General features: G+C 35.5%; 3 protein-coding genes and 1 long non-coding RNA gene across 11 annotated transcripts; 2 read left to right on the forward strand and 2 right to left on the reverse strand.

The window, feature by feature from the left end:
* Window positions 1-2,468: 2,468 nt before the first annotated feature.
* LOC121730010 (sulfiredoxin-1) lies at window positions 2,469-6,010 on the reverse strand. Of its 3 annotated transcripts, none has more exons than XM_042118813.1 (3): window positions 5,765-6,010; window positions 4,478-4,608; window positions 2,469-3,001 (listed from the first exon to the last, which is right to left on the reverse strand). In XM_042118813.1, the coding sequence occupies exons 1-3, from the start codon at window positions 5,820-5,822 to the stop codon at window positions 2,792-2,794; spliced, it is 399 nt and encodes a 132-aa protein (XP_041974747.1). In that variant the 5' UTR covers window positions 5,823-6,010; the 3' UTR covers window positions 2,469-2,791. The 3 variants fall into 3 exon arrangements, with proteins under 3 accessions (XP_041974747.1, XP_041974745.1, XP_041974746.1); XM_042118811.1 differs by having other exon boundaries at window positions 4,478-4,617; window positions 5,762-6,010; XM_042118812.1 differs by having other exon boundaries at window positions 5,762-5,920.
* A 1,986-nt stretch (window positions 6,011-7,996) lies between these two features.
* Window positions 7,997-15,111, reverse strand: LOC121730009 (homeobox protein extradenticle). Of its 5 annotated transcripts, none has more exons than XM_042118806.1 (9): window positions 14,661-15,111; window positions 14,143-14,295; window positions 12,510-12,670; window positions 12,131-12,231; window positions 11,622-11,772; window positions 11,308-11,404; window positions 10,961-11,026; window positions 10,013-10,194; window positions 7,997-9,142 (listed from the first exon to the last, which is right to left on the reverse strand). In XM_042118806.1, the coding sequence occupies exons 1-8, from the start codon at window positions 14,917-14,919 to the stop codon at window positions 10,013-10,015; spliced, it is 1,170 nt and encodes a 389-aa protein (XP_041974740.1). In that variant the 5' UTR covers window positions 14,920-15,111; the 3' UTR covers window positions 7,997-9,142. The 5 variants fall into 5 exon arrangements, with proteins under 5 accessions (XP_041974740.1, XP_041974739.1, XP_041974744.1 ...); XM_042118805.1 differs by lacking the exon at window positions 11,622-11,772 and adding an exon at window positions 11,801-11,951 and having other exon boundaries at window positions 14,661-15,109; XM_042118810.1 differs by lacking the exon at window positions 10,961-11,026 and having other exon boundaries at window positions 10,013-10,191.
* A 2,058-nt stretch (window positions 15,112-17,169) lies between these two features.
* On the forward strand, window positions 17,170-22,936 carry LOC121730011. 2 transcript variants are annotated; one of them, XR_006036051.1, is made up of 7 exons: window positions 17,170-17,364; window positions 17,818-18,033; window positions 18,568-18,618; window positions 18,744-18,809; window positions 20,921-20,995; window positions 21,259-21,321; window positions 22,737-22,936. It is a non-coding gene; the product is annotated as an uncharacterized LOC121730011 (long non-coding RNA). The 2 variants fall into 2 exon arrangements; XR_006036050.1 differs by lacking the exon at window positions 18,568-18,618.
* A 2,532-nt stretch (window positions 22,937-25,468) lies between these two features.
* On the forward strand, window positions 25,469-27,934 carry LOC121730008 (glycine--tRNA ligase). Its single transcript, XM_042118804.1, has one exon. The coding sequence runs from the start codon at window positions 25,584-25,586 to the stop codon at window positions 27,783-27,785; it is 2,202 nt and encodes a 733-aa protein (XP_041974738.1). The 5' UTR covers window positions 25,469-25,583; the 3' UTR covers window positions 27,786-27,934.
* Window positions 27,935-27,977: the final 43 nt, after the last annotated feature.

The following is a 27,977-nucleotide window of genomic DNA, read 5'->3' on the forward strand; positions in this document are numbered from 1 at the left end:
TTACTAGAGTACCCTGTAGTAACAAAGACTATTTTAAAATATCAAAACAGCGTGATGTATGCTACATTTTAAACTTTTTAATGATAAACTTCTCGTATGGAACACTTCTAGATTTAGTTTTATAACTAAATCTTTACTCTTCTTAACTTGTCTTCTAATCATGATGTATGTAGTCACTCGTTTTAATATATTGTTACAATCCTTAAATAACAATTAACAATCCTCTAGCCCCCATATCCCAACAGTAGGCTGAGATCTCTCCTTTAAATATCAACTTACAAACAGACATTCCTATATTTTGCTTTAACGTAAGACGTAACAGTGTGCTTCCATATTTATAACATTTTGTTTTAAAATTATTTATTACGTAATAATTGTGAAGAAATTAGCTTTTGTAAGCTACACAAAAATTGTTAAAGTTTAAAAGTACCCGGGCTAAAAATAACTTGCTCTATAAGTATGAAATAGATTCACAGTGATGACTGATGACTTTGTGTGAATATCTGTCAGCCACCGCTCAGCAATATTTTATGTTGTACTTGTTATTTCTCTCAGTGAGTACGAGTACCGAAATGCCCAAAAGGGGAATGGGGGTTCGATATTAACAACGCACAAGTTCGGTTTTGACGTGTGATAAAAAAATTGAAATAAAATTATATTTAAAATTTTATAATCAAAGTGAAAAAAGGAATTTATTATTAGTAAGTGTTAAAATTGTGTCTTATTGTAAATATGTCAGAGAAATGCATGTAATTGTTATATTAGATTAAAGTGTATTAAAATATTTACAATTCACTTGTGGTAGAATAGCAGATGTTACAATATTATGTTCGAATGAATTTATTCGAGGCGTTACTTAAATTGGGCTGAACGAATGTAAACAGAGGCAAAGTCTATTTTACGTAATAAATTAGATATACTTACACAGTTTTTGGCGATTAGAAAAAACGTTGGTTACTGTGGTAGATAGGAAAGTAGACCTTTAAAAATATGGATGTACCCGCACATTAGGTGAACATTACGTAACTGCCAATTACAATAAGTGTATGATGAGTACAAGTGTTTGACTCGTGTGTGTGAGATGTGCGAGTGTGTGTAAGAGTGTGTTATATCCGTATTTTGTAAGGTCCAGAAACAAACTACTTCTTTGCCAAAACTCATCTTTCATGGAACATTCATAATATCGTAAACTGTAAATAATATAGCCGCTCTACATTGTAGATTGATTGAAAACTTACAAAACGTAGTGTGTAATCAGCTTTACAGAGAGTTCACTTGTGAATCGTTGTTATTTGAAAGATAGTTTAAAATACAATTTTAACCCCAGGATGTGACCTGGCAATTGTTATGTATTGAAAGATCTATTAGTCCGAAGTGTCATAGATAGAGAAGTAAGTAATGAATATGAAATTATATTTGAATTCAATAGGAATGTTTAACACAAAAGTTAATGCAATATTTCTTGGTCGATACCTAACTTTATTTTTTACCTTTTATAGGCAGAAAAATGTATGATGTCGAAATATGTTAAAAGTCAATAATTATGTTAGTTTTGTATTGTTGCGTCAGTTTCAAAAACTTGTATACTGTTCTAAAAATACATTTCTTTGATAAAATATAATAATTATGTATTACTATTAGTTAGATAAAATGTGCTATTATCAATAATATGCAAAGCTTTAAATATATTGTATGCACAAATGCAATGCCGTGCCAAATAAATAGTCTCACAAATTTTGTTAGTTATGGTTGGAATGAAATCATATTGTGCTCTATTTAGATAGGGGCGAGATTTTACTCGTTTAGTGTAAAAAATACTTTTAATGTTATGAACCTATTTTCAGGAAATAAATGACTCAAAATCCAACACAAGGGAAACTGAAAATGGAGGCTATGGTCCTTCGAGCAGGTCAAACGTATATTTTATACGTGGTTCATGTACTCCACTATAATATAAGTTGTATGTTATGTATCTATGTTATGTGGACTCTAGTTTGCGAGGACCGACGTCGGTTTTGTATAATTTATTGAGACGTGCGAGCTCGAAACAATTGTTGGTGCTACGGTAATTTAATTTTCTATCAATTTTGGAATTCAACAGTACACGAAACCGTACGCACGAGCGATGTGCACGCTCGTACGCACGTGTACGCAAGTAAGCACGTACATTGCGTACGCGCGGTCACCGACTCAACTACATAGTTTTAGTGTATTTTGATATTATTTATGTTCACTTTTGTAAATATACGGAAACTGCATATCTCATTGTTCAGTAGTTAGGTGTGGGTTCCACAGAAATAAATAGCTGAATTGAATTGCCTGTCTCATTATTTTTATTCCTTTTTTTATAATGGATAAAATGTAGGTTTTTTTACTAAAACAGTTTAATAAGAAAGGGTATGTCAATGGAAGAGGAATAAATTATAATTTATAATATAAATTTATTACATTATCTTTATGAAATATTTACATGAACATAATAATATTATAATTTATAATAATTGTAACTTATCACATTTGAGTATGCAGACCAGAGAATGGTTCTTCCTAAAAACCATTCTCTTTCTCTTATTGCAATTTGCAGCTTAACATAAGGCACTGTAAAGCCTGGGTCTATACGGTCCGGAACTTTAGCTTCGTATTAGCGCAGAGTTACACTTTCAGGCTGAAAGTTATAGCGCTGCATATTTTCCCGCGACTTTGTAATTTCGACGCGTATAGCCTCAGGATAGGAGCTCTTATTTTACTGGATAAAATATCCTGGAAACTATGCTACACGTTATGTATTAAATCACTTCAAGTCGGGCGTGCTGCTGCCGAGGTATGTGCGCAAGTCGGTGACGGTGGAGCGGATGAGCTTGGCGGGTATGGTGGGACGCCGCAACCGCGTGTAGGCCGCGAACCGGTGGCAGCCGCCGAAGCTGTAGTAGTAGTCGCCGCCCTCCGAACCCTGGATCCACAGCACGTCGATAGGCGGCACCGTGCCCTGCTCCTCCTCTTTCTGTAAAGAAGCAGTTTGTTACCTATGTTACCGTAACTGCCATCTGAGTATTTAGGCAGTGAGAACCAGAAGCAAACAGTACCAGGGGAGAGTGTAATTTCGCTGGCCCAAAACATAGCCCACATCGGCTAAGTTTTCATTGGCAGGCATTGTTCGACATCAGTATAAAAATGACAATTATAATAATTCATTATATTATGCTAAACAATGATAACCTGGAAATCATCGGATTATTTGCATTCAATATCACAATGTCAGAAAAAAAATGAAAAACAAAGGATTATAGATAGCTGTTGATTGTACATACATACATTATCATTTATCATGTTTTATTTGTTACTTGTTACTAAGCGTTTTCGGTTGTTTACTAATAAATAAATTTAATAACGTCGTCCGTCGACAAAACGTTGCGTAAAATACACATGTCACCAGGTAAACAATTTGACCTTGAAACTTTGCAAAATATTGACTCGTCCAAAAATTAACTTACCTACTTAAGTTGTATGTAATAGCGAATGTACACAGCTAAAGTGTGGGCCAGGGGGGGCAAATTACGCAGATTCTGGGTCGGGGGGGCAAATCAGATTTTTTAGAAGCTAGGTGTTTAAAAAGAATAAAAAATTTATAATTTTTAGTTGTAAAAATATTGTATTGCAAACAGATGGCAAAAATTCGTTTTATTATTTTTAATTTTTATAGCCAGGGGGGATGCCCATGGATATGGCGCAATTTTTTTGGGTGACAAATAATATCCTATACACAATATATTACATATTTTATTTAAGATTTTTTAAAACTCTGCTCTCCCATACAGAAGCATGATAATCATGGTCGGTTTCGTGAAGTCAGCAAACGCATTTTATACAAGAAGAGTACTTTCACCGGTATGTTTTTTTTATGTTTTTTTCGTCGCAAAGCGCTCTCTCACAAGTAGAGTACTTTTTGCTAATCACTCCTATTTTGTACAAATGATAATTATCGAACGCGTGACACGCTATACAAGGTGTAACAAAACAAAGTGATATCATTTCAGGGTGTGTGTCACACAAGTTCACTGTGAAAGTAGCATGACTTCTATATTTCCTCCCCCCCCCATCATAACTTACCCATACAAAAAAGTACATACAACTACTTCAGCGCCGCTTTTCACAGTGATAAATGATAATACTTTAGGGTGTCTATGTGTCCCCTATATAGAGTTCGCTGTGAAATTAGCAGCGCCGCGCTGAAAGAATAACTTGCTGCTACTTTCACAATAAACCCTAAGGGACCCTACACACCCTAAAGTATTATCACATAGTTTTATCACACCTTGTATGAGAGGCACATACACACCCTAAATTATACACGGTCACATCAACTTGACGCATCGCTGGAATACAATATCATGCCCGCTCCATAATGACGCTATCAAACCATGCGTCAAGTTAATGTGGCCGTGTTATAAGTTAATTGTAGGTAATTGTTCTCCCTCACCTGTATGGTCTCCATGAGGGACTGCACCTTGGCCTCGTCGAGCTCGGGGATGAAGGGTCGGATGATCACCGACATGGGCACGTCGTGCACCTCCGCCACGTACGCGCTGTGTATGCTCGTCATTCTGGCAGCTGGAATACCTATATTCAAGATATTTCTATAAATAATATTATCATTTGGTATCGATAAGTTATAAAAGCGGTTTATGGGCGATGTTAGGCCAAATCAAGATCAAAAAAGTTTGTAAGCCTCTGAGGCGTTGCTAATTTCGGAGGTAGGTACTCTTTGTTCAAGTTTTAAGAATTGATTTCTTGCGGAATGAAATTATATTGAAGTAATTGACACAAAAACCTGCAATTATTATTATTAGGTTTCGAAATTTCCGCACACACACACGTACACAAAAACAAAAGTAAAGAAGTAATGAGTAGCATAATAATAACTTATTATTGCTTTTATACTCTAGTATCTTAATGCTATGTCAAAAAAAAGTCTAAGATAACCAAAAGATAATATAAGTACTAGTATTTATTATTCGCAAATTATCAGGTTCATTTGATAACTTTCTGACGACTGATAGCCAAAATATGTATTGTTTATAAAAATTGCAATATTTATCTAATTCAGGATTGGCAGATACTTAATTATTATCAGAGGACATTGGTGGTTGAATTTAGTAAACTTGCTTGGCTGGTGAGCCGTGAGCGGTGAGCGGTGACTGGAGAATATCTGAATGCTGATGATGATTGATGACATGACTTGCGAATTTTAATCAGGGCCCCCGCTACCATATGTGCAATGTGTGCAATGCACACGGGCGCCATCCTCTAAGGGCGCCAAATCGTCATCATTAGGGGCGCCAAAACCAGGGACCCAAAAAATTTGCCTTAAGAGGCGCCATTTTGGCGCCTTTTTTTTTTGCACACAGGCGCCAGTAGACCCTACGGAGGCCCTGATTTTAATGCAAGATATTATTTGTCCTCAAAAGGTGATTCACAATTCATTTTTACAAAAATAATAGGAGACCTAAATTGAATTCAATAATCATAAATTATTGTTCTGTACTGCAACTTTATTTATTTATTATTTTTCTACAAAAATTTAGCTGAGATCATTTTAAACAACTAAATAATATTTTATATCTAAGATATAAAGTATTTCACAACATGCAGGATATATTTCTTTTACCAAGTCTTTACGCGCTAACTAAAAAACTATCAGTTCCAAGGTAAATGTGAGTCATTGGTGATAAGTAAATCAATATTTACATTAATATTTACTCACAATTATTATTTTGCAGTAACAGGTGTCCTCGCCGCGTCGCTGCCAAAATGGAACTTAGCATAATACACTTAAAGCTGAAATTATCGCACTCGGTCCTCGCAAAAACTACGAAACGTCTGTCATGAACTACTGATACAACAACACTGATCGTTGTTAACACTGCACTGCTGTGAAGTGTGAAGTAGGTTAGTATGACATCATGTCCATGTTTGTTCTTAGTTTGTGGTCACTGATTCAACGGACATTGCGTTGGTCACAATTCCATGGGGAAATAAACTAAGTAATATGGTAATGTGCAATAATTATTCATTCATGCACATTCGTTATTTCGCAAAAAAAATTAAGTTCCGTGTTTGTTAAGAAAATTATTCCTGAAATTCAACAAGCGGCAAAGTTGTTTAACGACGCTAAAGGGCGCTCCACATTCTCAAGAGACATTCATACGAGAATCTCCGGAGATTCTCAGCGAGAACTATACCGAGAACTTCTTTGGGTACACACTCTCACAAAGTTCTCAAATAGTTCTCACTACAGTTCTCGCGCTCGATGACGATGGACGCAGAAGCCGCTGCGACAAGTTTATTGTTATGTGCATTCGCATATTATAATTATGCGTATACTAAAGAGAAAAAAGTTAATGGAAATATTTAAATTCCGCTTGGAAATATTCTAAAAATTTCAAATCAAGTTCGTTTGTCCAAGTTACGCTCATATTGACGCCACGCGGTACACAATATACAACCGTTCAAGTCCGCGGCTCGCGCGCTACTGAGAAACATGCGAGTGTGGAGTCAATACATGTTCTCGACTGTTCTCACGTCCTCGCGCTCCTTTGTCTCGCGTCAAAAAACCGACAAAAAGTGGAGAACAGCCGGAGAACAACGCGAGAACTTGAGAAGAATACGCGAATCGCTTCCACATTCACGTTTTTCGCATGTTTCTTGCGATCTCGCGAGATTCTCTTGAGAATCTCGCGAGAACTGTAGTGAGAACTATAGTGAGAACTATTTGAGAACTTTGTGAGAGTGTGTACCCAAAGAAGTTCTCGGTATAGTTCTCGCTGAGAATCTCCGGAGATTCTCGTATGAATGTCTCTTGAGAATGTGGAGCGCCCTTTAGAGCTAAGTAATTACTGGGCTCTGCCCGCCTTTTTAGGGTTCCCTGGATAATTATAAAGGGCGCTCCACATTCTCAAGAGACATTCATACGAGAATCTCCGGAGATTCTCAGCGAGAACTATACCGAGAACTTCTTTGGGTACACACTCTCACAAAGTTCTCAAATAGTTCTCACTACAGTTCTCGCGCTCGATGACGATGGACGCAGAAGCCGCTGCGACAAGTTTATTGTTATGTGCATTCGCATATTATAATTATGCGTATACTAAAGAGAAAAAAGTTAATGGAAATATTTAATTTCCGCTTGGAAATATTCTAAAAATTTCAACTCAAGTTAGTTTGTCCAAGTTACGCTCATATTGACGCCACGCGGTACACAATATATAACCGTTCAAGTCCGCGGCTCGCGCGCTACTGAGAAACATGCGAGTGTGGAGTCAATACATGTTCTCGACTGTTCTCACGTCCTCGCGCTCCTTTGTCTCGCGTCAAAAAACCGACAAAAAGTGGAGAACAGCCGGAGAACAACGCGAGAACTTGAGAAGAATACGCGAATCGCTTCCACATTCACGTTTTTCGCATGTTTCTTGCGATCTCGCGAGATTCTCTTGAGAATGTGGAGCGCCCATAAGCCTTAAAAGAACATATTATATTCGGTCGAACTTTGGAACTCGGTTAAAAAAGGATGACACAAGATCAAGTTTTTAGATATTATAACTATAGATAAAGTAATATAACACTAATACTGTAGGTACTAGATATAACATTTCCATTGATTTAGCATCGTTGTATATTCCAAACAACTCCGACTATAAATGAATCTTAAAAAAATAAGTTTGGTCCTTCGAGCCGGAACCGTATTTCAAGAGTTTTTACGAGAGATGTCGGCCTGCAATCTGAGTACTATAAGAAGTAGAACCTTAGTTGAACCTGTTTGTTATTTATAAAGTTTCATTATCATTTATATCTACAATTTAAACAGTAAAAACCTTTTACAGTCAATATTATAATTGTAATATATTTTTGCGCCGAGCTATTTTGGGATTTAGTTGACAGTTGGGGTTTGAAATCTTTGTTTCGAAGGTAATGGGGACTTACTTTAAAATAATACAAGAAGTAACTACACAAAAATTATTTTATTTAATTAGATGGTCACAATAACATCGTATTTGTCGTATACATGTACTCGCGCCGCCGGTCCGACTGCCCCCTAATTAATGGTATACACTCCCCTCTGGGCCCTCCCGCACCGAGCGCGGACCGGCCGCCCACTTTATTATCATTTTTCATTAACTTATCATTAAAATTGTATAATTAAAACTTTATATGCGGCGCGTTCGTTCCGTATTAATCGTTAAAACATTTGAATTTCTCATATTTCGTATACTGTTTCAGATATTTTGAACGAGATTGTAAACCCTAACGCGTAAACTATCCGGATAAAACGAGGACAACGTCGACTTAACCGCTACGCAATCGAAAAATAATATTGTGCTACAAAAATCTTTAGCACCAGATAAAAATATATTCGATATTCACAACATCCGAAGCAGAAATAGGTAAAACATTTCTGACAATAATGGCTCCGTGTGCGCCGAACACAACCGTTATAACAAATAAATTGCACACAATACGACCCGAACGCCGACAACCAGACAAATACCATCGTCCATCACTCATGTTGTTGGAATTAACAAAATTATTTCTATGGAATATTGTACAACACATATATAAGTTTGAATACCAAGCAAATCCCGTAAAAATAGACGATACATAATACTTTGACATTTGTTCGAAAAAAAAATGACATGACAGTTATTATTCGAGTCTAGTCTGAGACTAGCCGCCGACGCCCGAACTCCACATACACAGTCAGCACAAAATATCTGAAGGCTTACACTAACTATAGCTACGCTTACAAGCTATCGTATATTTATATCCACCATAGAGTAAGTCAGTGAACGTATGCAAAGAGATCCCGCCACTTACAACTAATACTGCCAAATCATCGAATACGACAAACTATAAAAACACTGGACCAAAAATAATACTTTAGCTGCTATAAAATTATAAATACTGGGTGCCAGTCGATCGGTGTAGATAATACGATATAAGAAAATTATGTGGTAATAGTCGCTCGTCAAAAAATATTTTGCGTCAAAATGTATCTTGTATAATTAACTATAGTATACACGTTCTAGTCGCGGCGGCGAGGCGCGCGGTCACCTCTGCGATTGTAATGGCAAACGTCGGCTCGCCCCACCTGCGGACAAACAACACATAAGTTTTCTTGATATTAAACATCAAAATATGTAAACAAGCTGTAATACACTTATTTCTGTAAATCTTAATACACTTGTTCTTGAAACCAATGTCATTTTAATTTCGAATACTTTGAATGTAACATACAAACAATGAATTAATTACGATACGAATAATACCAGTTAAAAAGAGCTTTTGAGGCCTATGGTCTATGGAGCACCTGTCTATGTTAAAGTAATCTTATGTCAAAATGTTATGTCTCCTTCTTTCATAATATAAAAGACGAGTTTCATATAAGTGTAAGGCTGGCCTCACACAGCCGGAATTTCATAATCGGAAATCATATTCTTACAGATCGATCTATGAAATTCATAATCTGAAAAAATCAGAATGTGTGTGGAGCGTACTGTATTGTATGGTATTCCGGTCTTTCTGAATTAATAATATGAATTCAGATTATGAATTCAGAGAGACATTCCGGCTGTGTGAGGCCAGCCTTAGAGATAATACAATATTCAATCAAGGATTCACATAAACCCATACTGTCGCAAGTGGGACTTGCGACAGTATGGGTTTATGTTATTCAAAATCAAAGAGAACTAATTATTAAACTTCAATTAATTGAAAAATGACGGAAAATGTATGAGTTTATATCAAAATATCCATAAAATTAATGTTAAACAATCATTTAATGTCTCTGAATGCGGTCGTGTTAATACCGACTCGACTTATTAACGTCACGTCGCGCTCCACGTCGCAGGCAATACGTGTTTAGTGTTAGTTTTAGTTTAAGTGTGTTAGTCTGTAAGGTATTTATAATATCGGCCAAGACGCCTGATTTAAATATAAATAAATTAAAAAAAATACTGACCTAGGGCGAGAGGTCCTGGTGCATGGGATCGTATCCGCAGGAGGTGTCGTAGGGCGGCTGCGGCTGGTCGTAGGGCGGCTGCGGCAGCGAATACCCCATGGAGTCCTGCGGCGGCGCCGGCGACATGAGGGGCGTGGCCGCGCCCGAAGCCGCCCCCATCGAGTACGGCGACGCGCCCGCTGCTACAACGACACGCTTCATGTACCACACACACTATATACACTATACACACTAGCTAAATCTGTATTATGACGCAGCCATCTTGTTGATGAATTAGCCCATTTAAAAACGTGTCTTAAAATATTTTCTTTTCAAAATTAGTTGCTATTCTAAAGTTTATTGGTAGTACAGTTAAGTAAAATGCATTTAACGGTTTTTAAAATCGAGTTATGACTTATGAGTTTGATACCATAATATCTAGACACTTATTTTTAACAGACTTCCTTGTGTCTATGAAAATCGAATGTGCTGACACAATTAAATGGCTGCGACACATGCACCTTACCAGGAAATTAGAAAACCATATTGCGAGAATGTACGAAACAAGAACTCTAGATTCTGGAAACTAGTTCTCAGAAACGCAGAGGTTTTTTATTTTCCCGGTAAAGTTTTATACCTAGCGCCGCCCCGCCTACTAGCATCTATTATTCCTAGTTAGTGTACTAATAAGTTACGACTCTGCTGAGATGAATTGGATCAGATTATCATTATCATAGGCTGTGGAAATAGCTCAGGATTCTTATTATAAATATTTTAATAGTATCTGTTAGATTAAGGATAAATACAAGATAGCGAATTAGCTGCAGAGCGATAAAAATAGCAATAATAAAGTTTATTTCCTACAAGCCATCTGAATATTGTTTTATACCCTGAAGAAATTCGTAACTCAGGCTCAGAAATAACGTAATATAAGGAACTAAGTAATGAGTGTATAATAATGTAAGTTACTATGATAGGAGGAGTGGCGGGGCGGCGGCGAGCGCTCGCGGCGGCCCGCGCCCACCCAACACAGGTCTGCGTACCAAACGAAACTACACTGCGCTAGCGCTTACATTTTATACATAAACAATAAACATAATATCTTATTTACAATGATATAATAGGTATATTCTCGTAAAAAATACAACTTAAACAGGTGATAGACCTGTTTAAGTTGTATTTCTACAATTTCAAATAATGAATGATAATCATTTTTATGCTCAATCTATCTATAACCATTAATAATTTTGCAAACAACACGTTAAATATGTAATTTTTATAAGGTAAACGCTAGTTCCAGATCGGATTACACTCACCGGCCGCTTTCTTGGCGGCGTACAGGTTGGCCTCCTCCTGAGCCTTGCCGATGTTCTTCTTGTAGCGGATCCGCTTGTTGCCGAACCAGTTGGAAACCTGAAACGAATTAGATAACTTAAAATAACAAATTAAAAATTTCTGAGCTCTAAAATGGTTTTTGTAAGTAAGCTCCGCTTCTTGTCATATCATGGTTACTCGTAGGTAAAATATAGGTGGAAAATTGAGGTACTCCTAAAAGATAGCAACTGAGAAGTGAATCATTTCATCTGGTGCACGCAGCACGGTGCATCGAGGACAGACCGCCGGAGCGTACCTGCGACACGGTGATACCACAGAGGCTGGCGAGCTCGGCCTTGACCTCCTCGCTGGGGTAGGGGTTGGCGAGGTGCGAGTAGAAGTAGTCGTTGAGCAGGTCGAGCGCGCGCCGGCTGAAGTTGCGGCGCTTGCGGCGCGCGTCCAGAAACCTGAGGGGGGGGACGCGCGTCAACGCACCTGCGAGACGGTGATGCCGCACTTTCGCGCCAATTCCTCCTTGGCCTCCTCGCTCGGGTACGGGTTAGACAGGTGCGAGTAGAAGTACTCGTTCAGGATCTCCGAGGCTTGCTTGCTGAAGTTGCGGCGCTTGCGGCGCGCATCCAGGAAACTGCAAGCGTTCATCAGTTTTAATAGAGGCCGAGGAGGAGTTGTCACATTTATCTCTTTGATCTGGCCAATTTAAAAAAAATTAAAAATAAAAATTTTGTTCACAGGTTTACACAAGTTTTAAATAAGTATATATATTTTTTAATCACTTTTTGTGTGAATTATACGCAAGAAACTAACCGTGAACGCAGAATCATGACGGCCTCGCATGTGGACTGTTTCAGCTGCATCTGGATTGAGCTGAACTTCTTGTGTATAATCTGGACCATCCTCTCAATTTCCTAGTAAAGAATGAAACAATATTATTTCATTCGTCTACCACAATCACAATACCCAATGTAATATTAATGACACCATTAAAAGTAAATAATTACATGATGTGTCATGATATAGTGAATAGCCAATGACTGAAATCAACTTAAAAAATATTGGATATTTATATAAGCAATAATTTATGTTATTAGCAGCAAATGTTTTTAATTACACCCATATAAAATAATTCTGACTGAGTTTGAAAATAATACTCTAAAAAGAGCATGAATCATAAAACCCCACTAACCTTGGGCGTGATGGGTCTGGTGCGGCTCTGCTCGCGGAGCAGGTTCATTACGTGTGTGGTGAACTCGTTGCAGGCGTTCTCATACTTGTCCAGCTCCTGGTGGTAGATCTGGCGGATCTGCGCCAGCTTCGCGCGGTAGTCCGAGTGCTCGATCGCGTTATCTGCTTGGGCCACAGTGCCTTCAGTAAACCAAACAAACACACCGCATGCATAACACCCCAATGTTAGTAGTATAATAATACCTATGGAGTATGGACACTTCACACATCAGTCTGGCTCCTATGTTATCGAAGATCTTGTGTTACAGGTATAGTCCGTCAAAAAAGTCCAGAAATTAAAAAGTGGCAACATAATAAAAAAGGGATGACACTACGATGTTGCCACTTTTTAACTTTTTAACTTTTTTGACAGACTATACCAGACAGTGAAAGTATGGTTAGTTTATAAGCAATAATCTTGAATACTCTGTTCCGCATTATTTAATCAAATCAATTCCAATTTCAAAATTAAACATGCAAAATATAATGCCATGACCATCTGGTTTAAGTCTGTTAATACTCAGATTAAATTAGATCGGAACAGAGTATAACTCTATTTTCTATTTTTGAAGCCTTGGACAAAAAAGAAAGTATTTTTTGTTTTAAAGTCCACATCTAAAGTATCATGTTAGTAATGTATAAATGTAAAATATTCTTCAACTTCGAGATTGAAGATTTAGGTTTTTGCATATGACAAGGTCAAAGTTATAAAATGTATTCACACAGTACAAAATACGTAAAATTAAAAAAAGCATTATTAAATGTAAAGTAATGCCAAACAGGAAAATAATTAATTAAACCTTAGTGCAAGACTTTAATATCCAGACTTGATTATATTTTTATTTATGCTGTTAAGTTGTAAATTTCTTGATAATAGGATGTTAAGGTTGGGTTGCAGCAACTAACTTTAACTATAAGTGTAACTTTAACTACAATGCAAAATGTCAAATCAAAAATTGATGGCGTATCAAGACGCCTTATTTAACCATAACAAGCTCGACAAGGTTTTAAATGCATGTGGCAAAAAAAGGAACTAATGCTGTCATTTTTGACAGTTCTCCTTTACCAGCAGCTCCCCTGCCCACATTCATTTATAACCTTGTTGGACCAGCTGTCATCTGTCAATTTCTCCGGTCAAAGTTAAGGTTAAAGTTGAATTTAGCCTTAACTATAACTTTAACTTTAACCACGCCTCTGGTGCAACCCAACCTAAGGTTTAGTAAAATTAACTATGAACATGAAAAATAAATTAGATATAAATTTTATAATGTTGATGTTTAGGAAGGAAATTATTTAAAAAAAATTCTCTACAAACAATATTATTTTTAAGCCCCCACAAAAAAAGGGGTGTTATAAGTTTATTCTGTCTCAATAAATCTTTCAGATTCTCTGTTAATGTAAGTAATATTATAGAACTTTTGTTTTGTTTAAATTCAACAATATTATGTTTCTATTCTTTACTAAACAAGAGTTGTTATCAAGCATCTGTTATTTCTAAAAAAAAATTAATCTAATTAGCAGGAGAGTTTTACTGTTCACCTCTGACCTCATACAAACATACAATTCAAGTTTGCTAAAACAAAATAATAAATTACCCCACTCCCCAGCAGCCGCAGACGCAGAAGCAGCAGCCCCAGCGCCACCACCCTTTTCAGGTCCAGCTACACCCTCCGCAATCAGCATGTTGTCCAGACGCATGAGCTGAGGATCTGGTGGCTCCTCCTCTTGAGTGTTACGTAGGGATAGGACTTGAAAATAATAAAAAATATGGGTAAAGCTCAAAACCAATAAAAAAGGAAAGCAAGACATTGAGAAATCATAGTGCTGAATGATAACAGTCACATGCCTATTAGTGCAACTACAATCAAGAGAGGAATTATTGTTTCCTCGTTTTTGATTGGAACTATAAAAAATTATTTCCTTACATGTGAACAAATAAAAAAATATGTATTTTTTTTTTACTGATGGTACACAGGGACTAAATGTGTTTATCTTTTTTGCTACAAACTTTCTTATCAATAAAAATAAATAAACAAAATACATAACAGGTTTACGTTGTCATTTGTCACTATTACAATTAAAATATTAGAACAATTTTAATTTAGTATTTTACCAGTTTTCTCTTTGATTTCGCACAGAACTGAAAATAAAGCGGGTTTCATTCTATGACAATTGAGCGTATGTTTCCGAGCCTGCGCCTCATCCAAGCTTTGATCGGTTATGTTCATGATTTGCTGCAGAATCTCTCCTATATCCTGCTTTCGAGCTTCGCCGTCTCCAGTCGCCGGAGTGCCTTCGCTGCCGGGTAAACCGTAGCCCTGTGGACCCATTAGGCCTCCGCTATGCGCCATCATTCTGTTGGGATCATCCATTTTCACACAAACTTCACTACCACATTAACTTATCACTATTACGTATACTCGATTTTACGTATGTATAACACGTATTTAAAAACAAAATATTTAATTAAAACTATAAAACGGAAATCTATAGGGAGAGCTTTCGCTTTTCCCTCAGTTCGTCAGCTTGCAATAAAATGGCCGACTCCTTTGTGCTGTCAAAAATAAATTATGCCAAACGCCAAGAGAAAGAAAACAAAACATATTTCCGTCACGCTTTGCCTTGCATTCAATGTGAAAAGAAAAAGTATATAATTTTACTTGCACAACCTCATAAATTTAATTTGTAAAGTTTAAACTACAAAAATAATATTGACACAAACGTTACATAATAAATTAATAATAATATTGACAAAACAATTAAAGTGGTAGAGCCATGCTTCGGCACGAATGGGGCGGCTCAACCGGAAAAACACCACGGGCTAACAGAAAACCAGCGTGAAACAGCGCTTGCGCTGCGTTTCGCCGAGTGAGTGAGTTTACCGGAGGCCCAATACATCCCCCAGTATCCCCACATCCCCCTACCCTATTCCCTTCCCTACCCTCCCCTATTCCCTTCTCTACCCATCTCTACCCTCCCCTATTACCCTATTCCCTCTTAAAAGGCCGGCAACCTGCAGCTCTTCGGATGCTGCGAGTGTCCATGGGCGACGGAAGTTGCTTTCCATCAGGTGACCCATTTGCTCGTTTGCCCCCTTATTTTATGAAAAAAAAAAACAGTTTCAGTTGCATATTTTTATCATATTTTGTAGTTCTTAACTTCATAAGGAGATACAAAGACCAAAACTTTTTTTCACTTTTGTATGGGAAAACTCGTGACGCCCGAGCCGTTATGTCTATTGTGCCTGAGCGTCACGAGTTTTCCCTTGCCCATACAAAAGTGAAAAAAAATCGTCTTTCAGCGCTGCTACTTTCACAACTTGAACTCTCTACAAGGAACACGTACACACCCAAAGCGTTATCACTTATTAATTATATAAATATTTTTGTTACATACTGTATATCCGAAGTGCCATTATAAGAAAAAACCTGGGGTAGTATCAATGTCAAATTGACAGTTAAATTACTGATTACCTATGGATTACCTCAGGGGGGGGACAGAACCATGTAATTGGTGCCCCTCAAGGTCACACTCACACATACATATCGATACAAAACTTTTCCTTCGTCTTTTTATATTGTTTTCCGGAGCTTTGATCATAACATTGTAAATTGCCAGTGGCAAAGGAACTTAAAAAAATTGACGTAAAACCAAAACAGATTTTTTAAAATATTACTTTTACATAATATTATTATCATAAAATTAAGAGAAATATATATAAGGTAAATGACTAGTAGATTGAACAGTACCATTCATTGGAAAAAGCACCAAAACACAATATTTATTAATGTTACTTTAAAAATTTCCTGTTTTTAAAGTAAAAGAACACCTGTTTTTAAAGAAAAACAGTCAGTTTTTAAAGCAACATTAATAAATATTGTGTTTTTGTGCTTTTTCCAATGACTAGTACTGTCCAATCTACTACTCATTTATAATAAATACCCTATAAAAAATAACATTGTAAATTGCCAGTGGCGAAGAAACTTAAAAAAAATTGACGTTAAACCAAAACAGAATTTTGGTAAAGGAATTGAATATTCTTTTACATAATATTATTATTATAAAATTAAGAGAAAGAACAAGGGAGCTCAAAGCGGTTTCTTTTTAAAGAGTCGTCGAATGAAGTAATTTTCAACCTTATGATAGTTGATTTAAAGTTTCTTTTATTACGATGTCTGTCAGTTGACAGAAAAAATGTGTAAGTGGGCAAATTTACTTTATAAACATAACAAGTAATTTGCTTAATTCATTCATGAAGCCCTAAGCGGCCGCATCCGGCCGCGATAACAATAGAAAAGCTATTGTGTCTCGTTTTTCCACGATCGATGGGTTAAAAGGTAAAATACACGAGACAATTATTATCGTAATGATTTATCTCCTTGATGTTAAAATCGAACGACAAATTGAACGTGTGTAGCAATATCGCAAACGATTTTACGTTCAAAAGATCGATTGGACGATTTTCTTGACGATCGATCGGAACGACAAATTGTCCCGTGTATGGGCACCTTAACAACTAAGTTTGTTAATTATGCAAATTACTTGTTATGTTTACATCAGCATAATTAATTATAAATAATGTTTAGTTTTGATTTTTAGCGCATTATATTTATTATTCATTATTAACTACGCTAGCAACATTTCGTGTAATAATTGGGCAGATAAACAAAAATAATTGGCAACATTCGAAAATGGCTGCCGTTAAAGGAACTGATTTCTAATTTATTCAAAATTTGTTTATTGTTCATAAAATAAAATCAGAGATAATTATTTACAATGAGCAGTCGTTGCATTTTTGGAGGGTTCGCCACAGGAAAGTAAGTATTAAAGTAGCGTATATTAGAACTTAGTTATTTGCATAACCTCGCAGCCTCGTAATATTGTAAGTTTATCGTAATTATTTATCAATTAGTTTTATCAGTTACAATTATTGTAAATAAAATCAGAACCATCACTGGCTTTTTTCGTGTTTTAACTATATTTATTCGCATAGAGTGGTACATACTACGTAGTACATATTAGTACAATGTAACCTACAATCTAGATTTCATAATATTATGTTATGGTCAGACTATTTTCTATTTATTATCTTTTGGGATCATATATCACACGTTTTCCGTCACCGGATTCTTATGAGGTTTAACTATATTGATACGCATACGGCATATAGTTGTACATACGTACGTACGTAGTACATAGTAGTACAATACAATCCAGATTTCATATGCTGTGGTCAGACGATTTTCTATTTATTATCAATTATCTTTTAGGATCAACCTTAGATACCGTCACCAAATATCCAGTTATATCCAGTTCTATACGAAGAGTGGTTGGAAGTCGTCCCAAGCAGATTTAAAAAAGAAAATTGCTATCGCAAGTATAGAGTTTGCGATAGACATTTTGAACCAGAAGGAAAGTACGGGAAGGGTCGCCTTCAAAGATAGCGATTCCTAAACTACATTTACCTAGTGAGCCTACCACAGTTGGTAAGTACATTAAAAGTAATTATAGAATTAATTTCCTGCAATGCAATGTAACTACTATGATTATCTAAAACAGTGGTTCTTAACCGGTGGTCTGCGGACCACTGGTGGTCGCTGAAAGCATTCCAAGTGGTACGCAAAGCCATTCTAATAATATGTATGTGACAATTCAGAAGTTAGTTAATAGTATGGACTATGCAGTCACAAAAATCACATTTTATTAAAATCTGTAACTTTTCGATTTTTGCCAAATAAAAAAAATGTATGTGCTAATATTTATACAGTTGTCCTTGTTTTCTTTATCAATAAAACCTTAGTTTAGGTAAACCAGCGGGTGGTCCCGGCTAGACAATCATTTGGTGAAATGGCCCATCATGACTAAAAGGTTAAGAACCACTGATCTAAAATTATAGTAGCCAAATGTGCGTATATTATTTAATAATAAAACAACACACACAAAGTAGATAATTTTGTATTGGAATATGGTTTGGTGAGTTTAATGTTATTCATCACAAGATTATATTATCATCTTTACAGATACACATTTTCCCTTGCACTCTACACTAAACACTGATTTATCAACCTTAAGTAAGTAGTGATGTAATGTAATAATATGTACACATTAATACAATATAGTACAGGATTCCTAGATAATTTTTGAAAAGGAAAGGCAATACTTCAACATATTATAATATATTTTATGAATGTTTCAGGAAATCAAGTGGTTGATGATGCGGGATGTGTATTACAAAATCCTATAGAAGTTGAGGTTGCTTCAAGTAAGTAACTAGTCTTTATATTAAAAGTTATTGTATAACACAATAGTATAATAAAACAAATGTGCTATTAACGTCAGCTGTATCGACACACATGACAAATCATTAGATCTAAAAAAAAATGGTTGACTTTTTAAATGAATATAAAAAGAATAATAGTAATAATATCTATGGACACTTCACACCACGTCAGTCTGACTCTGGCCCTGTGCTAAATACCTGAAGGACTTGTGTTACGGGTACCAGACAACGGAAATATATTTAATACTTTTATACTATACATATATTTAAGATTTTTATTATATTATACACATATTTAATACACATCCACGACCCAGGAACTTTGAAAAATGTTTGTCCCGTCGGCGGGATTCGAACCCGCGACCCCCGGCTTGAGCTACCGATACCGAGCCCACCAACTGAGCCACAGAGGTCGTCGAAGGAAAGGCAATACTTCAATATATTATCCATACTAATATTATAAATGCGAAAGTATCTCTGTCTGTCTGTCTCGCTTTCACGCCAAAACTACTGAACCGATTGCAATGAAATTTTGTACACAGTTATTCTAGAGTCTGAGAAAGGACATAGGCTACATTTTGATGTGGGAAAATATCTTATTTCCATGAAAATATCGATGAAAATTAATTCGCATTGCGCGTGGGCAGCGCTCATCCCGGGGGTCCTGGGTTCGAGTCCCGCAGGCGGAACAAAAAGTTTTCAATGTTCCTGGGTCTTGGATGTGTATTTTAATATAATATTTCAAAATCTTAAATGTATTAATTTATGTATAAATAATAAAAAATCCAGAAATATATCAATGCAATGAACATTTTAGTTCTAATACGATTCAACAGATGGCGTTTTATTTTTTACTTTATTGTAACATAGAACTAATCATACTTATTAATTAGTATGTTTTTGATTATAGTTTTTAATACGTTAGAATATTATGTTTAATAATATAATCACTTGGTATAATAATAATCAATCTATCTTATCTTATAGAACTCCTACTGCATTTCTAATATATGTGCCAAGTTGACAACAGAAGGCGCTCTAAAATAAAGGAGTTCGAGTGTACCGTGTTGGCCTATATTCCATCCAGAAAATATATCATTGCAATCAACATTTTAATTCTAATATATGAAAACAGATGGCGTTTTATTTTTTACTTTATTATTGTAACAGAACTTATCATACCTACTTTACTATATAATATTGTTTTTATTCATAACTAGCTGTTGCCCGCGACTTTGTCCGCGTGGACTTTAGTTTATAGCGCGCGGTGTCAACAAAATTTGTGTCAAATTTAAAAACTTTTTAAAACCCTGGTAAGTGGTACCCCTCTTAGGGCCGCGCTACACCGGAATGGCAGCGCTGAAAGTGCTCGCCTCGCCACTGCCATTCGGGTGTAGCGCGGCCCTTAATTAATCAAAATACCCAAAAACAGCTGTGCAGTGTGCACATAATCTATACTAATATTAAAAATGCGAATGTATCTCTGTCTGTCTGTCTGTCTGTCTGTCTGTCAGTCTCGTTTTCACGCCAAACGCCAAAACTACCGAACCGATTGTATTGAAATTTTGTATACAGATAGTCTAAAGCCTGAGAAAGGACATAGGCATAGAAAATGCGTAAATTTGTTCAAATTAAGTTAGTTCCAACAATTCATAATAGATGGCACCGTGCGTCTTCTACATCGCGCTGACGCTTGCTCAAAAGTCTTTCTATAAGATGTGGTATCATCTTACTGTTAAGTTTCGATTTTTTTCGATTGTTATATCTATTCTAGGGTATTAAATAACTCAGTACTTTATCTGTGCAGTGACGTAACCTTAAACCTATCAATGATAAATAGTTTATGGGTAAAGTTGTAATTGGAGGGCTAAATAAGCTTTACAATTTGGCATAAAATATAAAGTTTAATATAAAAAAATTAAATACTTATTGCGTGCACACTGCACAGCTGTATTGATTTAAGGGGTACCAGGGTTTTTTTTATAAAAGCTTTTGACACCAATTTTGTTGACATCGCGCGCTATAAACTAAAGTCCGTGCGGACGAAGACGCGGGCAACAGCTAGTACCTAATATATTTTATGAATGTTTCAGGAAATCAAGTGGTTGATGATGCGGGATGTGTATTACAAAATCCTATAGAAGTTAAGGTTGCTTCAAGTACAAGTTGTAAGTAACTTGTCTTTATATTAGAAGTTATTGTATAACACAATAGTATAATAAAACATTAATGTGCTATTGACGTCAGGTGTATCAACACACATGACAAATCATTAGATCTAAAAACATCTATTTTCATATGTGTTACCTAAATATGTGGCCATCCGCTATAGAAGGAATTTTAAACATCGACCCTGAAAATGGTTGACTTTTTAAATGAATATATAAAAAGAATAAAATATGTATACAGATTTTCATGATATTATTTATAGGTACTTGGGGTGGACTAATACATGAAGAATCTATACCCTATGTAGGAGTTTATTGTGCTTCTGGTAAGTATTTTTACTATTTAATATTTTTATAGTGCTTGCACTGAAGTGCAACTCTAAGTAACTCGCCTTAACGATGTCCCGGTGATACTCGTAGTTAGTGTAAAAGGTTCTGGGAACAAAAAAGGCCGAAAAAATCACGTTTCTTTTTTTTTATTATTATTATTAAATAAGGGGGCAAACGAGCAAACGGGTCACCTGATGGTAAACAACTACCGTCGCCCATGGACACTCGCAACATCAGAAGAGCTGCAGGTGCGTTGCCGGCCTTTTAAGAGGGTACACGCTCACTACTTCGATGCTTTAAAAATTTTTTAAAAGCATCGAAATAGTCCATTTGTTTATATTTTTTTTATAAACAAATGGCGGAAAAATTTTTTTTTAGTTAATACATGTCTTTCATTGATATAAAAACAATTATGTGATAATAAATAAAAACAATTTTTTTTGACAATATTACTTTGATTTCTAGTTTTTTGTTCAAGTTAAAAAAAAAATATATAAAAATGTTTAATACTATATTAAAAAATATAGTATTAAACATTTTTAAACTTTAATGGCGTGATCTTGTTAAGTATGTTTATATCAAGGGCTCCACGAAGTGAACAATTTTTACGAAAATTATTTAAACATTTTTTTTAATGTACAATGAGGACGGAAGTTCGAAAAAATTTCGTTAGTTAACATTTGTCTAATTTGTTGAAAAATTAACTTGTTAAATTTCCAACGGGAGCGAATTCTTTGAAGTGTTCGGAATACACCATAAGTTTTTTTTTTAATTTTAAATTAATATATAATACTTTAAAAAAATAATTAGTGTGACTAGTTAGTTTTAAAGCCGCGCGCGCTACCTATAAATGCCGCGCGGCCTACTTTCAGCGTTAAATTAAAATTATAAATACTAGAGATAGAATTCCGGGAGTTGAGAGTTTTTTTATGGAAATTTCCTCCTCTTAAAGAATCCTTTTTTTTTAATTTCTTAAATGTTAATAGTTTCGGAGTTTTTAACAAAAATCCTAATACCTTTTTTTTGCAACCTAATTTGCTTATAACTTTTGCAATTTTTTGTGTGCTAATACACGCTTCCGATACATTTTTCAAGACGTCTTCCCGAATCTAATGAGCTATAGCACGTATTTTTAGGACCCTTATCTCTATATTTCGCCATTCTCAACTTATCGCTTAGACTATATCGTCTAGGCTTTAGGGCATAAATAAAAAAAATCTACCAAGTGCGGGTCAGACGCAAACGATGTGTTCCGTGAGATTTGGCGATTAAAATAATTTTTGAAGTTATTTTCTAGGGTCTAGAAAAGGTATTTAAAAAACAAATTAATATTTGCTTTTTGAATAATACCTTATCTAGACCCTAAAAAATAACTAACAGTACGTTAAAATAAATCATTTTAATTTTACAGTGACATGCATCAAGAAAACGAAACCAACAGTTTTGATATGGGAGGAGATGAATATTGATTTGGAGAAAGGATGACAACGCCGAAGCGGACCTACGCATCAAATACGCTACTGAATAGAATATATTATTCTTACAGAAAATAAAACCTAAGGAAACGTGACTGTCAAAATAATCGGCCAAGTGCGAGTTGGACTCGCGCACGAAGGGTTCTGTACCGTTAGAGAGCAAAATAGGCCAAAATTGTGTTTTTTGTATGGGAATTTTTAAATTTCCCTTAAATTTTTATTTTATTTTAATTAATTATTGCCGTAGACATACAATAAGGGCCTTCGTGAAAATATAATGTGCCTACCTGTTGCCATTTTTGATATAGAGCAAAAAAGGCCGAAAAAATCACGTTTCTTGTATGGGAGACACTCTTAGGTATTTTTTTTAAGTGTTTGTTGTTATAGCGGCAACCGAAATACACAATCTGTGAAAATTTCAAAAGTACCTATAGCGGTTCTTGAGTTACAGCCTGGAGACAGACAGACGGACGGACAGACATCGAAGTCTTAGTAATAGAACCCTAAAAATCCATGAGTCTACAAAATTAGTACCGAATACATGCATGATGCTATTGTCATATTTTAGTGTGCGAAAAGGAACTGAATTCAAAACGGTTGAAGTGTGGGTGTTACGTTTCCTTAGTTTTTATTATTCTTAATAATATGAAGAATATTACAATAATACAATCATCAATTGTACAAACATGTATAACATTTATATTTTTCTAAATCTTAGCAGTAAATTAAGGATTGAGCTAGATAAGACTAGGACGAGTCGGCGCATGAGTACCGAAAACTATTCCACCTCAAATTTTTTATGCGATCCTCTTCAAATTGCCCTCCTGATGATATAAATGCATGTTGTTTAAACAAACATTGTTTAAACAATTGCAAGGAATTGTTATTTTTCAACCGAACAAATTTTTTTATATTTTTTATGAAATTTTTTGAAATCTCTATTAACAATGTTATTGACTATTGTATACAGAATTTAAAAAAATATGTTACTTTGACATTATTTTTTTTTTAAATATATTTTTCATCGGTCGAAAGTACCCAAATTTGAGGTTTTTCGAATCTTTAAAAATTCGTATCTTTAAAAATATTAACTTTATCGTAAAAAGTCATAGGACCTTTTTTATTGGTATTTCATTAAAGAATATTTATTATAATAAAGAATATTAATTTTTCGGTTGAAAAATAACAATTCCTTGCAATTGTTTAAACAATGTTTGTTTAAACAATATGGCACCGGGTTGCGCCCTGGCAACATGCATTTATATTATCAGGAGGGCAATTTGAAGAGGATCGCATAAAAAAATTGAGGTGGAATAGTTTTCGGTACTCATGCGCCGACTCGTGCTAGTCTAAGATTAACAAAAACCCGTTATTATGAATAATTATAACATTTTTGTAACTATTTTGAAACACTTAATTAAATTGTGTTATGAATGTAACGTTGTAAACTCAGTTTAATTTCAATTGAATATAAATAATAAGTTTATTCGTAATATTCTTCATTAACAAAGTCAAACGGAAAAAATGCAAACTGTATATCTACAGTTTGTTAAAAAAATCTTCAGACTATTTATTATCAATTGTACAAACATGTATAACGTAATATATATTTTTCTAAATCTTAGCAGTAAATTATGGATTGAGCTAGATTAACAAAAAACTCGTTATTATGAATAATTATAACATTTCTGTAACTATTTCAAAACACTTGATTGAATAGTGTTATGAATGTAACATTGTAAACTCAGTTTAATTTCAATTGAATGTGAATAATAAGTTTTGATTGAGTGATGCATAACAAAATGTTTTACGGAAAAAATGCAAACTGTAGGTAGATTGTTAAAAAATCTTCAGACTATTTATTATCAATTGTTATACAAACATGTATAACGTAATATATATTTTTCTAAATCTTAGCAGTAAATTATGGATCGAGCTTGATTAACAAAAAACCCGTTATTATAAATTTTGTAACTATTTTAAAACACTTGATTGAATAGTGTTATGAATGTAACATTGTAAACTCAGTTTAGTTTCAATTGAATGTAAATTAATTAGTTTTGATTGATTGATGCATAACAAAATGTTTTAACTTTTATTTTACGAATTCAATTGTATCTAAACACAGTGTTTATGATGTAACTATGTATTCTAGCATTGTTTGTTTAAAAAAATAGACTCATCGAGTTTCTTACGCCGGTTCTTCGCTGCCACCGGTTCGCTGACCCACCCACCGAGAACGGTGGGTGGGTCAGCGAACCGGTGGCAGGGACTTTATATTGACCAAAAACAATAAATAATCATATTCGTCAAAATTTTGTTTTTATTTGTTTTATAGTGTCGGATTTTTATGTTTTAAAGACTTTGTTTTTGTGAAAATTGTGTATTGTTATGTGAACTAAACTTAACAAACTCAGTTTTTACAAATTCAAGGTAATTGAAACATAAAAATCTGACAAGGATATCCTATTCCAATAATATCCTAATACACACATGCAAACATAAACACACACATACACACCTGTAGAGTTTTATCGCCCCAATTTAAGATGGCGCTAGCTGTCGCATCAAATGTCAATTCGTGAGCCGTCAAACTCTTCTAAGACGCTTATCTGTCTACAAATATATACTAGTAATCTGTGGATTACCTGATACTGAATGTCAATTTGACAGACGACGATTGCAAGAATTTCGTCAGCTACCACGCGATCACTTTTACTCAAGTCTCAATAAAATAAATAGCAGATGTTACGGTACTAATTACATCTCACTTGTATAAATAAATGAAATCATATTTTAGCCTTTTATATAAACTTAGTGTACGTAGTCATCGGTTACCTTCATTTACCACTTCACTTCGCCGGTCGCATATTCAACCGCAGTGGGGTTCGAACAAGACTCACAGAAAAGTTAAAATTCACAATCCCTTTCGCGATACTATCATGGCTGATCCCAAAATTGAAGAGATCTTAGCTCCACTTCGTGCTAGTGTGAAGGAACAAGGGGATTTGGTGCGAAAGCTAAAAGAGGAGAAGGCCCCCGAAATTGATGTTAAAAAGGCGGTCGCTGAGCTTAAAGCTAGGAAGAAGATCTTAGAAGATAAAGAGCTCAGCTTGGCTCCTGCAGATGAATTATTCGACCGCTCAAAAATGGAAGACCTGATTAAAAGGAGGTTCTTTTTTGATCAATCCTTTGCTATTTATGGTGGTATTACCGGACAGTTTGATTTCGGCCCTATGGGGTGTGCGCTCAAGAGCAACATGATACAGCTATGGAGAAAGTATTTCATATTGCAGGAGCAAATGTTGGAAGTTGACTGTTCCATACTCACACCTGAACCCGTACTGAAAGCATCTGGGCATGTTGAAAGGTTTGCAGATCTAATGACTAAAGACATCAAAACTGGGGAATGTTTCAGATTGGATCACTTAATTAAAGCTCATTTAGAAAAAATTAAAAGTGAAAAGAATGCAAAAGCTGAGCTTAAAGCTGAAATTGAGGATATACTTGTGAAACTTGATGGCATGACTGCTGATGAAATGTCAACACTAATGAAAAGGTTTGAAATGAAATCTCCAGTGAGTGGCAATGATTTGACTCCACCGATTGAGTTTAACCTTATGTTCAACACCCAGATTGGACCATCAGGCTTGGTTAAAGGTTTCCTGAGGCCTGAAACTGCCCAGGGTATTTTTGTTAACTTCAAAAGGCTTTTAGAATTCAATCAAGGCAGGCTACCCTTTGCTGCTGCCCAAATTGGTAATTCCTTCAGGAACGAAATATCTCCCAGGTCGGGCCTTTTGAGGGTGAGAGAATTTACCATGTGCGAAATAGAGCATTTCTGTGATACAAAAGACCACCCAAAGTTTGATTCAATCAAAGTCACTCCCATGCTGCTTTATTCTGCCAACAATCAAGAACAAGGGAAACCTGCTGAAATTATGACTATTGGGGATGCTGTAGCACAAGGTATTGTAAACAATCAAACTCTGGGGTACTTCATGGCAAGAATACACCTTTACCTTCTTGCAGTCGGCATTGATTCAAAGAAACTGCGCTTCAGACAGCACATGGGCAATGAAATGGCCCATTATGCTTGTGATTGTTGGGATGCTGAGTGCCTCTCTAGCTATGGTTGGATTGAGTGTGTAGGATGTGCCGATAGATCTGCCTATGATCTGACTCAACACTCAAAAGCTACAGGAATAAGGCTTGCAGCTGAAAAGAAGTTACCTGCTCCCAAGCAAATAGAAATTATTGAGGCAGTTGCCAACAAGGCTGCTATTGGCAAAGAATTCAAGAAGGATGCTAAGGTCATTAATGACACCTTGGCTGCCATGGACAATGAAGCCCTACAGCAGCTGCAAGACAAACTCGACAGTGATGGGGAATTTACTCTTTCCACTTCCAATGGAGAATTTAAGTTGAACAAAAATCTAGTTTCTGTCAAGAGAACTCAGAAAACAGTTCATGTGGAAGAAATTATTCCAAGTGTGATTGAACCATCATTTGGTGTGGGCAGAATATTGTACTGTCTTTTGGAACACAATTTCAAAATGAGAGAAGGAGATGAGCAAAGGACTTACTTCTCTCTGCCTGCTACTGTAGCTCCAATGAAGTGTGCCGTTTTACCTCTGAGTGGTAATGCAGAATTCCAACCATTTGTAAGAGAGCTCTCTCAAGAGTTAACATCGGTTGATGTTTCACACAAAGTAGACGACTCCTCTGGCTCCATTGGCAGAAGATATGCGAGAACTGATGAGTTAGGTGTCCCATATGCCATAACAGTTGATTTTGACACCACGAAAGAACCACATACAGTAACGCTGAGGGAAAGAGATGGCATGAGCCAGGTCAGATTGCCACTAGCCGATGTCCCTGGAGTTGTGAGGGACTTGTCAAATAGTAAAATACTGTGGGCTGATGTACAAAACAAATACCCGAAATTTGAGCAGCAGGAGACAACAAAAGGTCCTGCAGCATAATTAGGCATTTCCTGAACAGCATTTTGATTTGATGTATCAACTTTATTAGTTAAGCAACAAAACATGCTTGTTTTATAATTTTATTAAGAAATAATCTCTATTTATTGTTGCTTTAAGCTCTTGAAAATTAAACTTTAAACACAATTGTATTTGGTTTTTATTATTTATCACATTTCTGGCAAAGTTTAGTAA

Source organism: Aricia agestis, chromosome 8, assembly GCF_905147365.1.
Source record: "Aricia agestis chromosome 8, ilAriAges1.1, whole genome shotgun sequence".
Classification (NCBI taxonomy): Eukaryota; Metazoa; Arthropoda; class Insecta; order Lepidoptera; family Lycaenidae; genus Aricia; species Aricia agestis.

Bases quoted from the DNA above. Each gene is read 5' to 3' on its own strand.
- LOC121730010 (XM_042118811.1), bottom strand. From the start codon at position 5,822: ATGCTAAGTTCCATTTTGGCAGCGACGCGGCGAGGACACCTGTTACTG. The intron at 4,618-5,761 runs GTGAGTAAATAT...TCTTGAATATAG, and splicing joins GTTACTGCAAAATAATAATT to GTATTCCAGCTGCCAGAATG. The intron at 3,002-4,477 runs GTGAGGGAGAAC...GCTTCTTTACAG, and splicing joins CCCTCATGGAGACCATACAG to AAAGAGGAGGAGCAGGGCAC.
- LOC121730009 (XM_042118806.1), bottom strand. From the start codon at position 14,919: ATGGATGATCCCAACAGAATGATGGCGCATAGCGGAGGCCTAATGGGT. The intron at 12,232-12,509 runs GTTAGTGGGGTT...ATTCTTTACTAG, and splicing joins CCAGACCCATCACGCCCAAG to GAAATTGAGAGGATGGTCCA. The intron at 10,195-10,960 runs GTAACTTACATT...GTGTCGTTGTAG, and splicing joins CCGCCACTCCTCCTATCATA to CAGCGGGCGCGTCGCCGTAC.
- LOC121730008 (XM_042118804.1), top strand. From the start codon at position 25,584: ATGAAATCATATTTTAGCCTTTTATATAAACTTAGTGTACGTAGTCAT.